Source organism: Ovis aries, chromosome 6 (genome assembly GCF_016772045.2).
Source record: "Ovis aries strain OAR_USU_Benz2616 breed Rambouillet chromosome 6, ARS-UI_Ramb_v3.0, whole genome shotgun sequence".
Taxonomy (NCBI): Eukaryota; Metazoa; Chordata; class Mammalia; order Artiodactyla; family Bovidae; genus Ovis; species Ovis aries.
In genome coordinates, this window is record NC_056059.1 from 29,931,345 (window position 1) to 29,949,793 (window position 18,449).

Sequence of the window (18,449 nt, forward strand, 5' to 3'; positions counted from 1 at the left end):
AATCCCCCTCCCACCTCCCATCCCATATCATCTCTCTGGATCATCCCCTTGCACCAGCCCCAAGCATCCTGTATCTTGTATGGAACATAGACTGGCGCTTCGTTTCTTACATGATAGTATGCATGTTTCAATACCATTCTCCCAAATCATCCCACCCTTTCTCTCTCCCTCACAGTCCAAAAGTCCGTTCTATACATCTGTGTCTCTTTGCTGTCTCGCATACAGGGTCATCATTACCATCTTTCTAAATTCCATATACATGTGTCAGTATACTGTATTGGTGTTTTTCTTTCTGGCTTACTTCGCTCTGTATAATCGGCTCCAGTTTCATCCATCTCATTAGAGCGGGTTCAAATGTATTCTTTTTAATGGCTGAGTAATACTCCATTGTGTATATGTACCACAGCTTTCTTATCCATTCGTCTGCTGATGGACATCTAGGTTGCTTCCATGTCCTGGCTATTATAAACAGTGCTGCAATGAACACTGGGGTACATGTGTCTCTTTCAATTCTGGTTTCCTCAGTGTGTATGCCCAGCAGTGGGATAAACCCTTCAGTAGATCACAGCATTAGAGTCCCTCAGTGATTTCCTGAAAGCAGTTTCTCCATCCTTACTCCACTCCCCTTGACCGTGCAACTAAGCCCACTGTCCACTGCTCAGGCTCGCTGAGGCTTCAGGCTTGGGTGAAGCACCTGAAGCTTCCTCTTTCTGAAATGTTGTCTTCATTCTTCATCCCACACTTCCCTTCTTCCCAACAAGCTTAATTCCATCTTTGAGAAACTAGTTCAGATGTCTCCTCCTTAAATGTCCTCTTCTCACATAATTTGAACCTCAATTTACTCCCATCCTTGCACATGACTTGGTGCTGTCATATTGTAGTTATTTGTTTACAGGTTTGTACAGAGTGCCACTCTCGATTTTTCCCTTTATTGTCCAACACTTGACACGATGCCTAGCACATAGTAGGTGCTCAATGTTCATGGAATGGAATTGAAATAACAAGATGCCTAGCTCTTTGTTTACTGAAATAGAAAGTTCTTAAGAAGCTGTATCATAGGCTTAAGTATACTGGGATAATCTAGATTTTGTGACTAGTAGATGAAATTCTGTAGCACCTTAAAATTCACCAGCAGACATATAGGTATAATGTGGGCTACAGGGAGTTTGATTTTAAAATCTGACTTAGTCAAAATGTATTGGTCATTGGATACTCTAGACCCGTAAATGGCAGTGAAATATTTGCATGTCTCCTAGCATCATTTCAGAGGCCCTCTTCTATCTCATGGTTTCTCCAATGAGTCCACTTGGAGACCAGGTTAGCCCTGAGGATTTGACCTTATGCAGTGAAAATTTCTCCTTCATGGATCACAGCCTCATCGTGTCAAAGGGGCTTGCATAACTCAATGAAGCTATGAGCCATGCCATGCAGGGCCACCCCAGGCAGATGGGGACAGATGTGCCATAGTGAAGAGTTCTGACAAAACATGGTCCACTGGAGGAAGAACTTGCAACCCGCTCCAGTACTGGTGCCTGGAAACCCTCATGGACAGTAGGAAAGTGCAAAACGTCATGACACTGGAAGATCAGCCCCCCAGGTTGGAAGTTGTCCATTATGCTGCTGGGGAAGTGTGGAGGGCAATTACTAATAGCTCCAGAAAGAATGAAGTGGCTGGGCCAAAGTGGAAATAGCGCTCAGCTGTCGATGTGTCTGGTGGTGATAGTAAAGCCCAGTGCTGTGAAGGACAGTATTGCATAGTGGCCTGGAATGTTAGGTCCAGGAATCAAGGTTAAATTGGATGTGGTCAAGCAGAAGATGTCAAGAGTGAACATCAACATCTTAGGAATCAGTGAACTAAAATGGACAGGAATGGACGACTTTAATTCAGATGACTATTATATCTACTGCTGTGGACAAGAATCCCTTGGAAGAAATGGAGTAGCCCTCATAGTCAACAAAAGAGTCCAAAATGCAGTACTTGGGTGCAATCTCAAAAATAACAGAATGATCTCAGTTCATTTCCAAGGCAAACTATTCAATATCACAGTAATCCAAGTCTGTGCCCCAACCATTGGTGCTGAAGAAGCTGAAGTTGATCAGTTCTATGAAGACATGCAAGACCATCTAGAATTAACAACAAAAAATGATGTCATTTTCAGCACAAGGGATTGGAATGAAAAAGTACGAAGTCAAAAGATACCTGGAATAATAGAAAAGTTTGGCCTTAGAGTACAAAATTAAGCAGGGCAGAGGCTCACAGAATTATGTCAGGAGAATTCTCTAGTCTTAGCAAACACCCTTTTCCAAGAGCCACTCTGCACATGAACATCACCAGATGGTCAATACTGAAATCAGATTGATTATGTTCTTTGCAACTGAGAATGGAGAAGCTCTATACAGTCAGCAAAAATAAGACCTGGAGCCGACTGTGGCTTAGATGATGAGTTCCTTATTGCAAAATCAAGGCTTAAATTGAAGAAAGCAGGGAAAACCACTGCCTATTATTAACAAAAGTAGGCAATTCAGGTATGACCTAAATCAAATCCCTTATGATTATACAGTAGAGGTGATAGATAGATTCAAGGGATTAGAGCTGGAATACAGAGTGCCTGAAGAACTGTGGATGGATGTTCATAACATTGTGTCGTAGGCAGTGACCAAAACCATCCCAAGGAAGAAAAAATGCAAGAAGGCAAAGTGGTTGTCTGAAGAGGCTTTACAAATAGCTCAGGAAAGAAGTAAAAAGCAAGGGAGACAGGGAAAGATACACCTAACTGAAAGCAGAGTTCCAGAGACTAGCAAGGAGAAATAAGAAGGCCTTCTTAAGGGAACAATGCAAAGAAGTGGGGGAAAAGAATAGAATAGGCAAGACTAGAGATCTCTTCAAGAAAATCAGAGTTATCAAGGGAACATTGATATCCAAAATCACTGGATGGTGACTGCAGCCATGAAATTAAAAGATACTTGCTCCTTGGAAGGAAAGCTATGACAAACCTAGGAAGCATATTAAAAAGAGACATCATTTTGCCAACAAAGGTCCCTATAGTCTGTGTACTAATGTGAGAGTTGGTTCATTAAGAAGGCTGAGTACCGAAGAACTGATGCTTTTGACTTGTGCTGGAGAAGACTCTTGAGTCCCTTGGACAGCAAGAAGATCAAAGCAGCCAATCCTAAAGGAAATCAACCCTGAATATACCCTGGAAGGACCAATGCTGAAGCTCTGATACTATGGCTACTAGATGCGAAGAGCAGACTCACTGGAAAAGACCCTGGTGTTAGGAAATATTGAAGGCAAAAGGAGAAGGAGTGGCAAAGGAATAGATGGTTATATAACATCACCAACTCAATGGACATGGATTTGAGCAAACTCTGGGTGATAGCAGAGGACAGAGGAGCCGGATATGCTGTACATGGGGTCACAAAGAGTCAGACATGACTTAGCCGCTGAAGAAGTAAAACAACAACACTGGAGATTTGGTTTCTTAATCTCTAGCAGAACCTAGCTTGAAGGAACGTTTAAAATTACTCTCTGTATGTATATATACAATATGTAAATTCATTGGTAATTTTGACAGGTAAAGTACCAACCCTTATCAGTTCAGTTCAGTCGTTCAGTTGTGTCTGACTATGTGCGACCCCATGGACTGCAGCACGCCAGATCTCCCTATCAATCACCAACTCCCAGAGTTGACCCCAAATCGTGTCCATTGAGTTGGTGATGCTATCCAACCATCTCATCCTCTGTTGTCTCCTTTTACTCCCACCTTCAGTTTTTCCCAGCATCAGGGTCTTTTGCAATGAGTCATTCACATCAGGTGGCCAAAGTATTGGAGTTTCAGCTTCAACATCAGTCCCTCCAATGAGCACCCAGGACTGATCTCCTTTAGGATGGACTGGTTGGATCTCCTTGCAGTCCAAGGGACTCTCAAGAGTCTTCTCCAACACCACAGTTCAAAAGCATCAATTTTTTGTCACTTAGCTTTCTTTATAGTCCAACTCTCACATCCATACCTTACCACTAGAAAAACCATACCCTTGACTAGATGGACTTTGTTGCCAAAGTAATGTTTCTGGTTTTTAATATACTGTCTAGGTTGGTCATAACTTTCCCTCCAAGGAGTGAGCATCTTTTAATTTCATGGCTGCAGTCACTATCTGCAGTAGTCCTGGAGCCCAGAAAACTAAAGTCAGCAACTGTTTCCACTATTTCCCCATCTATTTGCCTTAAAGTGGTGGGACTGGATGCCATGATCTTAGTTTTCTGAAAGTTGAGCTTTAAGCCAACTTTTCCACTCTCTCTTTCACTTTCATCAAGAGGTTCTTTAGTTTTTCTTCACTTTCTGCCATAAGGGTGATATCATCTGCATATCTGAAGTTATTGATATTTCACCTGGCAGTCTTGATTCCAGCTTGTGCTTCATCCAGCCCAGTATTTCTCATGATGTACTCTGCATATAATTTAAATAAGCAGGGTGACAATATACAGCCTTGACATACTCCTTTTCCTATTTGGAACCAGTCTGTTGTTCCATGTCCAGTTCTAACTGTTGCTTCCTGATCTGCATACAGATTTCTCAAGAGGCAGGTCAGGTGGTCTGGTATTCCCATCTCTTTCAGAATTTTCCACAGTTTGTTGTGATCCACACAGTCAAAGGATTTGGCATAGTCAATAAAGCTGAAATAGATCTTTCTTCTGGAACTCTCTTGCTTTTTCCATGATCCAGCGGATGTTGCCAATTTGATCTCTGGTTCCTCTGCCTTTTCTAAAACCAGTTTGAACATCTGGAACTTCACAGTTCATGTACTGTTGAGATCTGGCTTGGAGAATTTTGAGCATTACTTTACTAGCATGTGAGAGGAGTGCAATTTTGCAATAGTTTGAACATTCTTTGGCATTGCCTTTCTTTGGGATTGGAATGAAAACTGACCTTTTCCAGTCCTGTGGCCACTGCTGACTTTTCCAAATTTGCTGGCATATTGAGTGCAGCACTTTCACAGCATCATCTTTCAGGATTTGAAATAGCTCAACTGGAATTCCATCACCTCCACTAGCTTTGTTCGTAGTGATGCTTCCTAAGGCCCACTTGACTTCACATTCCAGGATGTCTGGCTCCAGGTGAGTGATCACACCATCGTGATCATCTGGGTCATGAAAATTTTTCTTGTACAGTTCTTCTGTGTATTCTTGCCACCTCATCTTAATATCTTCTGCTTCTGTTAGGTCCATATCATTTCTGTCCTTTATTGAGCCCATCTTTGCATGAAATGTTCCCTTGGTATCTCTAATTTTCTAGAAGAGATCTCTAGTCTTTCCCACTCTATTGTTTTCCTCCATTTCTTTGCATTGATCACTGAGGAAGCCTTTCTTATCTCCCCTTGCTATTCTTTGGAACTCTGCATTCAAATGGGTATATCTCTCCTTTTCTCCTTTGTTTTTTGCTTCTCTTCTTTTCATAGCTATTTGTAAAGCCTCCTCAGAGAGCCATTTTCCTCTTTTGCATTTCTTTTTCTTGGGGATGGTCTTAATCTCTGCCTCCTGTACAATGTCACAAACCCCCGTCCATAGTTCATCAGGCACTGTGTCTATTAGATCTAATCCCTTAAATCTATTTCTCACTTGACTGTATAATCATAAGGGGTTTGATTTAGGTCATACCTGATTGGTCTAGTGATTTTCTCCAGTTTCTTCAATTTAAGTCTGAATTTGGCAATAAGGAGTTCATGATCTGAGCCACAGTCAACTCCTGGTCTTGATTTTGCTGACTGTATAGAGCTTCTCCATCTTTGGCTGTAAAGAATATAACCAATCTGATTTCGGTGTTGACCATCTGGTGATGTCCATGTATAGAGTCTTCTCTTTGTGTTGTTGGAAGAGAGTGTTTGCTATGACCAGTGTGTTCTTTTGGCAAAACTCTGTGAGCCTTTGCCCTGCTTCATTCCGTACTCCAAGGACAAATTTGCCTGTTACAGGTGTTTCTTGATTTCCTACTTTTGCATTCCAGTCCCCTATAATGAAGAGGATATCTTTTTTGGGTGTTAGTTCTAAAAGGTCTTTTAGTTTTCCTCAGATCGAACCATGCTTTTGGGTGTTAGTTCTAAAGATCTTGTAAGTCTTCGTGCATAGATGGTTTGTCTTGGAGACAAACAGAGATCATTCTGTCTTTTTGAGATTGCATCCAAGTACTGCATTTTGGACTCCTTTGTTGACTATGATGGCTACTCCATTTTTTCTAAGGGATTTTTACCCACAGTAGTAGGTATGATGGTCATCTGAGTTAAATTCACCCATTCCAGTCCATCTTAGTTTGCTGATTCCTAGAATGTCGATGTTCACTCTTGCCATCTCCTGTTTGACCACTTCCAGTTTGCCTTGATTCATGGACCTAACATTCCAGGTTCCTATGCAACATTGCTCTTTACAGCATCAGACCTTCCTTCCATCACCAGTCACATCCATAACTGGGAGTTGTTTTTGCTTTGGTCCATCTCTTCATTCTTTCTGGAGTTATTTCTCCACTGATCTCCAGTAGCATATTGGGCACCTACTGACCTGGGGAGTTCCTCTTTCAGTATCCTATCATTTTGCCTTTTCATACTGTTCATGGGGTTCTCAAGGCAAGAATACTAAAGTGGTTTGCCATTCCCTTCTCCAGTGGACCACGTTTTGTCAGACCTCTCCACTGTGACCCGCCCATCTTGGGTGGCCCTACAGGGCATGGCTCATAGTTTCACTGAGTTAAACAAGGCTGTGGTCCATGTGATAGAGACCTAAAAATGTGCATAACAGACTTGACACTACTACATGTCTCTTTGCTCATATATTTAAGAAATACTAATTAAGCACCTTCTGTATGCTAGTTCTGGGCTATGGGGATATAGCAGCGATGAGAAAACTAAACCCAAGTCTGTTAAGCTTACATTCTGGTAGAGGAGACAACTAATAAGTAAAATACAGATTTTATGAGATGAAGAAAATAAGTGAGTGTGAGATTGGGGGCATAGGCAGAGGGAGATGTTGCAATTTAAAGGTTGATTATGAAGTGGCTCATTGAGAAGGTGACCTCCGAGGAAAGCCTGGAAGGAGAAAAAAGAGCAAACTTACTGGGGAAATATTTTCCCGAGCAGGAATAATCACATTCAACATCCCCGAGACAGGAGCGCCTGATGTGCAGAAGAACCAGCACCTGAAGAGGTGACAGAATGGAGAGGAAACTTGGTGATCTCAGAGGTCCTAGTATTGCAGGAGATCCTGTGGGTTCTTATAAGGGCTTTGGCGTTGACATCGAGCAATATGGGGAGCCATTGGAAGGTTGGACATGAGGTATAGTATAATCTGACTTAGGGTTTAAGGACCTCTCTAACTGTGTTGAGGATGGATGTTAGGGCCAAGGGGAAAAGCAAAGATAAGACAGGAATTTGTTGCACTCAATCCAGGAGAGAAATGACGGTGACCTGCATGGAGAAGTGAGTGGTGCTGAAGGAACAAGACGTGGTCACATTCCAAATGCTTCTTTGATGCCACATAGGCAAAGGGAGAGAAAGAGAAGAGTCAAGTTCAAGTCCGAGATTTCTAAGTTGCTGGAAGGATGAGATTGGCCTTAACTGTGACAGATAAGGTGGTGGGAGGAACAGATCTGGAGGGCAGTTGCAGAGGTTATTATTAGACAACTGAGTGGGCTTGTAAGAAGACAGTTGGATGTATGAGTTTGGAGTTCAGGAACGAGGTCAAACTGGAGATAAATTTAGGAGTCATCTGCATGAGTATGGATGAGCTCACCGAGAAAGTGAATGTGGATGGAAAATAGAAAAAAGAAGAGGTCCATGGACAGAGCTACCCAGGGAGAACAGACCTAACCTCAGAGAAGCTGTGGAGGGTGGGAAAGTGAAAGAAAGTGAAGTTGCAAAGTCATGTCCGACTCTTTGCGACCCCATGGGCTGTAGCCTACCAGGCTCCTCTGTCCATGGGATTTTCCAGGCAATAGTACTGAAGTGGATTGCCATTTACAAAAAGTAAGAAAGTGCCCTGTCTGGAGAAAGCAAGCACGGAGGAGGGAGAAACCCATGGGGTCAAATGCTGCTGCTGAGTTGAGTTAGTCAAGTACTAAAACCTCAGCAGTCCATCTAACAAAGTGAAAGGAGTTGGTGCCTTTGAAAAGAGCAGTTCTAACAGTGGAGGTGAGTGTGAATTAGGGTAGATCCTGTTAGGGATGAGGAGGACACAGACTGGAGAAATGTGCAAACAGGGATTCCAAGGCATTTTTTAAGATGAGCAGAGAAATGTGGGGGTAACTGAAGGCAGAAATGAGTAGGGATGGATTTTCTTGTTCAGTTGTGAAAAATAATCACATGTCCGAATGCTGGTGGAAATGACTCTGTGTAGAGGGAAAATTAATGATGTAAGAGAAGAATTTCTGGGGCATCATCTTGAATAGGAGAATGGGAATAGGATGCAAAGTACAAGTGAGAGCTGAGGAGGAGTAACGAGGGAGGAAGGTGGCTGCAGAGCGGAGGTGATAGGTGGGTAATGGAGCTTTGGGAGATCTTGGTCATTCTTCAGCTGAAAATGAGGGTAGAAGGGGAGGGAGTGTCTAAGCAGAGAGGAGAAGGTGTGAAATAGGTGTCTAGGAGTGTGGGACAGTGAACAGAGGATGAAAATAGAGTACAATATTTGGGGCAGAATTTAGGGCCCACTTGAGCTCTGTCATCACGAACTTATGGTTAGGCCACTCAGCATGGCTTTGCACAGCCACACTCCGCGGTGAGGAGAAGGAGGTGGAGCAGACAGTGAGGATCCAGGAGGCTGCTCACTGGACCCCCCAGGCCTGGTGGTGCGTTGGGTTTGGCAAATCAAACATTCCCTATTTGAGAGGACTCTAGAAGAAACAGCAGCATCATAAGGAGCTAGGATTTAGAGAAGGTTTAAGAAAGCAATCTGAAAAGAGGTTGGAATTTTGGAGGACAGTGATGCTATGTTCCAAGGAAGTGTGGAAGGATTGGGAGAGTTGTGGAGGATGGGTGATGGGGACATGCTGAGCAAGACGGGGGTTCTGTTGCAGGAGGTGCGTGATGGCCTGCAGTCCAGACCCGAGCTTCTTGTGGAGATGAGGTCTCAGAACAAGGCGTTACGACAAGGCTGGGAGTCCTGGGGCATAGGGGACTGGGGGCGGGGGACATTCTATCAGAAGCCAGAGTCCTTGGCTCTCTTCATTCCTCTCACTGTTTTCTAGCTGTGGATCTCATTGTTTCTTCAGACATAGGCATCCAGACTGTCCCAGTGTGGAGAATAGATTGAGGCAGAGCTTCCCTGGTTAAAGCTGAGGGGAAGAAGGCAGTACCCCTCAGAGGGTCCAGGAGTGCTGCCACATTTTAGAGCTCCTCAGAGAACCTCATATCTCATGTAGTCATTGCTCCTATGTTGAAGAGAGACACTGAGGAAAATGCAAAGCCATGTATACGAGGGTAGAGATTACATACCCAATAATCACATAAGTCTTTTTAAATCCTTTGTCAACAGTGCTGATGGCTTTTTTTTATTCCATGTAATAAACTTTTCAAATAAACAAGTGGTTTGCAACATCCCTTGGGATCTCTTCATGTCATTTATGATCTGGGTAGCATTGCTGTCGTTATCTATTATGTACATAGAAAAAACCCATAGTTTTGCACAATCTTGACTTAATAGATTTGGGTTCTTCAGAAGCAGAGCATGAAGCAGAGGTCTGAATGGAAAGATTGGTTATGGGAGTGCTCCCAGGAGAGCCTAGACAAGAGAGAAAAGGAGAGACCCAGAAAATGTAAATTTAGGAGATGTGTTAAGGAGGTAGCTTCACCCTGCAACCCTGCAAGGGAGCTCTCGAGAGTGACAACTCAGATTCCAATCTGATTAGACAGAAGTCTTATTTCCATACCTGTGAGGCCATAGCAAAGAAGGAGGTTGCAGGGGAAGCTGTGAGCCCCTAGGTACTTCAAGGCAAAACATCCAGGAGCCTGAGGGCTATTCTTCAGAGAAAAGTAGCAGGCATGGTTCAAGAAAATTGGAGATACCAAGGGAACATTTCATGCAAAGATGGGCTCAATAAAGGACAGAAATGATATAGACCTAACAGAAGCAGACGATATTAAGAAGTGGTGGCAAGTATACAAAGAAGAACTATACAAAAAAGATCTTCATGACCCAGATGATCACGATGGTGTGATCACTCACCTAAGCCAGACATCCTGGAATGTGAAGTCAAGTGGGCCTTGGGAAGCATCACTACGAACAAAGCTAGTGAAGGTGATGGAATTCCAGGTGAGCTATTTCAAATCCTAAAAGATGATGCTGCGAAAGTGCTGAACTCAATATGCCAGCAAATTTGGAAAAGTCAGCAGTGGCCACAGGACTGGAAAAGGTCAGTTTTCATTCCCATCCCAAAGAAAGGCAGTGCCAAAGAATGTTCAAACTACTGCAAAATTGCACTCCTCTCACATGCTAGTAAAGTAATGCTCAAAATTCTCCAAGCCAGGCTTCAACAATATGTGGACTGTGAACTTCCAGATGTTCAAGCTGGTTTTAGAAAAGGCAGAGGAACCAGAGATCAAATTGCCAACATCCGCTGGATCATTGAAAAAGCAAGAGAGTTCCAGAAGAAACATCTATTTCTGCTTTATTGATTATGCCAAAGCCTTTGATTGTGTGGATCACAACAAACTGGAAAATTCTGAAAGAGATGGGAATACCAGACCATCTGACCTGCCTCGTGAGAAATCTGTATGCAGGTCAAGAAGCAACAGTTAGAACTGGACACAACAGACTGGACCCAAATAGGAAAAGGAGTATGTCAAGGCTGTATATTGTTCCCCTGCTTATTTAACTTACATGCAGAGTGCATCGTGAAAAACACTGGGCTGGATGAAGCACAAGCTGGAATCAAGATTACCGGGAGAAATATCAATAACCTCAGATATGCAGATGATATCACCCTTATGGCAGAAAGTGAAGAAGAATTAAATAGCCTCGTGATGAAAGTGAAAGAGGAGAATGAAAAAGTTTGCTTAAAGCTCAACATTCAGAAAACCAAGATCATGGCATCCGGTCCCATCACTTCATGGCAAATAGATGGAGAAACAGTGGAAACAGTGGCAGACTATTTTGGGGGGTTCCAGAGTCACTGCAGATTGTGACTGCAGCCATGAAATTAAAAGATGCTCACTCCTTGGAAGAAAAGTTATGACCAACCTAGATAGCATATTCAAAAGCAGAGACATTACTTTGCCAACAAAAGTCTGTCTAGTCGACGCTATGGTTTTTCCAGTGGTCATGTATGGATGTAAGAGTTGGACTGTAAAGAAAGCTGAGCACCAAAGAATTGATGCTTTTGAACTGTGGTGTTGGAGAAGACTTTTGTGAGTCCTTTGGACTGCAAAGAGATCCAACCAGTCCATCCTAAAGATCAGTCCTGGGTGTTCATTGGAGGGACTGATATTGAAGCTGAAACTCCAATATTTTGGCTACCTGATGTGAAGAGCTGACTCATTGGAAAAGACCCTGATACTGGGAAAGATTGAAGGCGGGAGGAGAAGGAGATGACAGAGGATGAGATGGTTGGATGGCATCACCAACTCAAGGGACATGAATTTGGGTGAACTCCGGGAGTTGATGGACAGAGAGGCCTGGTGTGCTGTGGTCCATGGGGTTGCAGAGCCGGACACGACTGAGAGACTGAACTGAAGTGAACTGATGTGTCTTTGAAAGACACACACACAGAGACACACACCCCCGCCCCCAAGAAGCCCAACAGTACCTTTCTAATTGGAAAACTTTCTTTTGAGTGGCAAAGATAATCTGCATAGAGATTCAGAAGATATTAATGTCAGCTTTCAATTATCAGTATGCAGGTTTCTTTTTTAATATTTTGCATCTTTCTATCTTTCCCTTGCACTTCCAGCAAGATTGTATTACCACACATGATTGTGTGTGTGCGGTAAGTCACTTCAGTCATGTCTGACTCTGCAATCCTTTGGACTCTAGCCCTCCAGGTTCCTCCATGGAATTCTCCAGGCAAGAATGCTGGAGTGGGTTGCCATTTCTTCCTCCAGGAGATCTTCCCAACCCAGGGATTGAACCTGCGTCTCTTAAGTCTCCTGCATTGGCATGCAATCTTTCTTTACCACTAGCATCACCTGAAAAGCCCATATTACAAAACATATGGGGCCATATTTTGAGAAAATCCAGATTAAGCCAGTGTGTCTCTTACCAGCTGTATCTAAGCACAGGATTGAATGTGCTGTCTTAAATAAGAACAAAATGCATGTTTTAAAACTCCGCTATTTTAGATGGACTTCAGTCTTCTTCACTTCCATTGATTTAAATATCCTTAAATGTAACTGTTGTTTCAAAACTTATTACAAATAGTCATTCTTATCTACATCCTCATATGTTTACTTCAAGGTGATTTCTGTTTTTCCCTTTAAATTGTGGCCTCTCTACTAAGGATTAGAGAAGCATTATTTTAGAGTCCCAGTGTTAGACATAATTTGTGTAACATCCAGCCCACTGACAGATTTAGAGATTAATTTCCAGACCTCTTGCGGTGCTAGGGGAAGCTCCTTAAGATTTTGAAAATGGCAACACTGTTGACTCCCTACAAGTAAAGGTTACTTGTATCTATATCCACACTAATGCACAAGGAAAGTTTAAGTGTGGTAAATATCAGTATGTTTTGCTTTATGGATAAACCTGTGAGGAAGAAAAGCAGTTTATGGGACAAAAACAGTTTATCCTTCATAAGGATATATTTTACAGAATGTGCTTCCCTCCTTTCATTCTGTAAGGGTAACATTGCTGTTGCTAAACTGAGATTTACATAGGAAAAATAGTTGAGTAGTTTTGAATAATCACGTTTTAGGTTCTCCAGAAGCAAACCATGAGAGCCAAAGATTTGATGCTAGTGAAAGACAAAAGAAGAAATTTGACTGACTTATATACTCTTTAGATCAAATTGAGAGTTGGTAGAAAACCTTTTTTTTTTTTTCCCCTCCTAAGTATTTTGGCTTAGATACATCTCTAAATATGTGTTTACTACATTTTAAAGTAAGTGCATTTTCAGGGAAATTTAATCCATATGTTTCAACAAGACCGCATAAATCATCCAAATGTTTTGTTTGAGCTGCATGATGTCTAGGATGTCTTTTGAGCTTTTTTGATAGTCCTTATATTCTTTTTTGAAAAGCAGCAGGTAAGTTGCCAAGAGTAAACAAATCAACTAGCAAAAGATCTGAGTTCAGTTTGAAATGCTTAGCCCATTATTTTTGATTGGGTTCTGAACTTGGCAGTGCACATCACCTATTCCTGCCTGCCGGGCAGAGTGAAAACAATGTGAACGCTGTATTTCCCAATTGGGTCATTGACATTTGAGGATAATGTAGTACAGACAGAATCGGCATGTTTGGCAGGTGAGTGATACTTAACATGACCTCAGAAAGTTACTGCCTCAAGTTTGCAGATTTCGTAGCATGGAACAGTGTTGTTCACATTGCAAAACAGAAGTCAGGACTGGCAGCCATCGAGGGATTCGTACCAGGGATTTATCTGTTTCTCTTGTGCATCTTTAGGTGGAATGGTTGAAAAATGAAGACATCATCGATCCTGTTGAAGATCGGAATTTTTATATTACTATTGATCACAACCTCATCATCAAGCAGGCCCGCCTCTCAGATACTGCCAACTATACTTGTGTTGCCAAAAACATCGTTGCCAAGAGGAAAAGCACAACGGCAACTGTCATAGTCTATGGTGAGTGAACTCTGTGTGCCTCAATCTGGTTCAGGTCAAACTGCAGTTTCTCATTTTAATGTTAGAATATCAAGTGAAGAGGGCCCTTCTCAGTCCCCATTGCAGCTCTCTTCCTGCTTCTCATGTGGGCGGTGAGGTTTCACTGCTTTCTGATACTCATAGAAACCTGGACTTGGAACTTCTAGCCCTTTGTCAGTGTATAGGACAGTAAAGGAAATCCACTGTGGGGTCTAACACTGTAAGAAGCATAAATGTCCTGCATTTCAAGCTGAATTCAAGAATCCAGGAGGGTTCCCTGCTTCCCAAAGCCCCGCTCTCCCTTCTCAGCCTGGACTACCGAGACCCAGAGGGAGTGCTGACATGAAGATACTTAGAGCAGTCTGCTGCTCTTTCTGTGGGCCTCAGGAGAGCGACTGCAAGACCTCAGGCAAACTGGAGCTGACACACTCTCCAAACACATCAGAGCAGTTTTAACTGCCTGGAACTTGCTTCACACTCCATCAAGGACATCCAGCGTGAAGACAAGGCCTGCCATTGTCATACAGCCCTAGTCCTAACGCTGTAGCAAACTGCAACATGATGACTCCTTCAGAGAGCTTCTCTTCCATTCTCTGGCCCTTTCTAATCCATCTCATCTCTAAGCCTGTCATTTCTCTAGGACTAAATAATTCTGCACCCACTTTTGCCACTGCATGTGATGTTTTTATCTCCCTGTTTTAGCACTCAGTAGGTTTCTCATTGCACGAGTAGCTCATCTGCCCAGTGAGGCTTTTAAGCTCCTTTGTAGACAAAGAGACAACTCTATACATTTATGTTTCTTACAGTGTTAGAAACACAGTAGATCTTTATATTCTTGGTGAGTTATTGTCTGAGAGGAACTGAACAACCCTGAGAAATGTTTTGAGGTTCTACCACACCAGAATGATAATGGTCACCATTTAGAAGGTAGGGGGCTGTTCATGGCTCCTTTGGTGTTAAATGACACTTCGGGAGATTTGCCACTGGCAAGTACGTGGCTCGTGGCACTCACTGCAGGTAGTACTGCTTGGCTGGATGCATCCTCAGGCTCTAGGATGTTACGAAAACAGACCACTGTGCCATTTGAAAGGCTGAATGTAGTGATGCTTTAATGCTATCATTTTCATTACAGGGCAGATGCATACTTCATTTAAAAAAAAATCCTCTGAATATTCTGAAGTTCCATTTCCTTAAGTCACAGTGAAATGTTTCCCACTTTTTGTCTTTTTCTAGACTTTCTGAATGACTTAATAAACAGCACTGGAAATGCAAAATAAAACAAAAAAATAGGGTACATCACAGTTTGCACCAATTAAGTGATTAATGAGGGCAGACTCTTAAATAGATGTATTACATAGATGTAACTCTTTTCCTATGTATAGCATGTTCTCAGTATCCATAAGCACAAGCCAAACATTGTCTTTAATAAGGATCAAACACAAGGAACTAAAGCATTTTGAGTTTAGCAAACAGTGTGGCACTAGGGCTCGGGAGTCTTCTGTTCTAGGCCTAGTTCTGGCTAACCTTCAGTAGGACACTTAAGCATTACAATACTCAGAGCACATACCTCCTTCCCCACGAAATAATGGAATAAGCCTAGAATCTTCAAGACTGGTCTTTTCTAAATGTTTATGATTATTAATTTCTCGCTAAAATCCTAGCAGAGCAGCACATGTATACTGTAACCCCAAATATCAGCTTGCCAGTATGTCGGTAAGAAATTTATATTGACAGTTCCACAGTATTTGGAGTTTCGTGAAGTTGTGTGGGTTAAATTACTTTCGGAACACAAAACTCAACTGTCAAACTTCTGCATGTTCTTTCATGGCCTCACAGAATAAGTTGTCCAAGGCTCATAGATTGGGCTCACTAGAAGACCACAGAAAAACATATACATTTAACCAATATTTCATTTTTGAGTCTGTTGTTAGTATCATTTTTAGATTGCAAGTATATATTCATTACAGAAAATCTGGGAAACAAAAACGTCAAAGAAAAAAGAAAACCTATAATTTTGTCATCCAGAGATAGCTTTTAAAAAGATGGATATGTATACTACCGATATTTTCTTAACATACATAAGATTTTTAAATAAGGGATATAATATTTTTTTTACTTAAAACATGATGTTGAAATATCCACGTATTACTAAACAGACTTCTACAGCATTATGTTTTAAAACGTGTTCTTTCGTTTAAGTATAGTGGCATTACCGTGCTTTCCCTTTGGCAACCAGCAGTGTGTTCGCTGTCCCTTATTCTGTTTCCGACTCATAGATAGGTTTGTTCGTGTCATATTTATTCTAGATTCAGCCTATAAGTGACTCCATATGGTGCTTGTCTTTCTCTTTCTGACTGGCTTCACTTAGTGTGACAATCTCTAGCTGCACCCATGTTGCTGCAGATGGCATGGGTTTGTCCTGTTTTACGACTCAGTCGTATTCTGCTGTGTATGTGTGCCTCGCCTTTTTCACCCGTTACCTATTGACAGACGTTTGGGTTGTTTCCATGTCTTGGCTATTGTGAATAGTGCTGCTATGAACACAGGGGTGCATGCAGGCAGCATCATTTTTAATAGCTGCCTGGCAGCCAATGTCTTGAACATAGTATATTTACCATTTTCCTATTGTTGAATGTCCAAATTGTTCTCATTTTATACAAAAAAATAAAGATAAATCTTCATACCAAAGTTCTTATCTTGATACAGGAAAAAATAATTCTCCACTGAAAAATAGCCTATGTCTCTATGTATAACACATTCATGATTATTGCCTATTGCATAGATCCTAGAGAAGGAGATGATGGGCATGTGATGTCCCTATATAGGTTTCTGTTATCTGAGTAACACACTTCTTTACCGTCAAGAAGTAGATGCATATACTGTTTGTAGCATGTTTTAACCGGCAGAAAATAATTTTTGTTAGGAATTGCTTAATTATAATAATTTCATGGACTCATATTGAGATATGCAAGTATATCAGTATTTTCTAGAGTGAAGTGTCTAGAGGTTAACAATAAACATAGTGCTAGGTGGTAGGTTTTATAATCGCACCTATACTGACAGCTCCATGGAACACTGTAAATAGTCTTTATACACAAAACATGTATCCATTGCAGTTACATCAGCTGATTGCTGATCCATTCAAATAGATAGATAGTTAAAAATCCAGCTATCGAGACTTTTTATAAAAAATAGATTCACTTATTAATGAAACTAAAAATTCTTGAGAGGTTATAAAGTTTATATATGCTAAAGATAAATAATCACGTATTATTAAGGAAAGGCTAAATGATTTGATCAGTTACCATGTTTCATAGCCACCTGCAGCCTTCATACAAGGATATAAGCATATTATTTGAGGTAAGTTGTCAAAAGTATCAATTTTTGGAGCTTTACTAGGTAAGGGGATTTTTTTTAAACAACAGTGGCTAAGGAGAGGAGAACACAGTTCTATTTTCTGAGTAGGTAAATAGATATTGATAAATTCATTTTATTTATCCCTGTGCTTAGATTTCAGTTTTGTAGTAATAAAATTTTAAATGAAATTATGTCCAAGGTCTCTTCCAGCTTTGAGGTTTTTGATTTTTTTATGGTCATTTGGGATACAACATTCTTGTTTATGTTTGATATGTGTTTTGTGCGTCTCTCTGTGTATGCATGTACACTTAATTCATGTTTTATCATTTACTTCCAGTAAATGGTGGCTGGTCCACTTGGACAGAATGGTCTGTGTGTAATAGCCGTTGTGGACGAGGGTATCAGAAGCGTACAAGGACCTGTACCAACCCAGCTCCGCTCAATGGTGGTGCCTTCTGTGAAGGGCAGAGTGTACAAAAAATAGCCTGTACCACGTTATGCCCAGGTAAATAAACCAGCGCCTTCATTCCAAATGCATCCTCTCATTCTTGAAATGTTTTAGGGTATATACACAAAGGCTTATTCTAGACCTGAATGTGTGATAGATAGTATGTAAATGCATCATACCATCCAATGCTCACATTACTGGGAAATCACATCTTTTTCCCCAAAAGAGTACTTAACTTTATTAATTACATTAACATGCAAAAGAGTGTGAAACACACGCAAGAACATAATCCCTCTTTATTACTCAACTGTTGGAGCCAAGTTGGCAGAATCTTATAATGCAAGGCATTTAAATAGCATTGAAAGCCATACATTTAGGATAACAACCATTGATAGTCAGAAAGTCAAGGAAATTAATTGGAACTGAAATTTATGCATGTAAGAATTAAAGATTGTAAAATTTAAAAAATAAAAAACTTAAAAAAAAAAAGAAAGTGTTTGAGGTAAAGTACTTGATATTTGGTGTCAGTTTATGGGTAAGGGCAAATAAAACATTTGGAATGAATTAAAAGGAAGTCTAAGCTTTTGACACACGAGCTAATGGATTTTGAAAATATGATGCAGTCAGCTATTATCTGTACATGTTCAGTTCAGTTGATCAGTCCTGTCCAACTCTTTGTGACCGCATGGACTGCAGCATGCCAGGCTTCCCCGCACATCACCCAATAGTCTATACATGAATACAGTAACATGTCTATATATGTCAGTCATGTCTTTTGTGAGTTATTTGCAATGGTACCTATAACAGGATTGCATCCCTTTGCCTCTGAGCATCTTTCTGTGCTCTCTTATG

General features: G+C 41.3%; 1 protein-coding gene across 2 annotated transcripts in view; it reads left to right on the plus strand.

The window, feature by feature from the left end:
* UNC5C (unc-5 netrin receptor C) overlaps positions 1-18,449 on the plus strand; it is a 422,011-nt gene that overhangs the window by 334,139 nt on the left and 69,423 nt on the right. For both annotated transcript variants that reach the window (XM_042251227.2, XM_042251228.2), the window contains exons 5-6: positions 13,594-13,774; positions 17,487-17,654. In XM_042251227.2, coding sequence (XP_042107161.1) covers positions 13,594-13,774; positions 17,487-17,654 — 349 coding nt within the window. The remainder of the gene's footprint in view (positions 1-13,593; positions 13,775-17,486; positions 17,655-18,449) is intronic.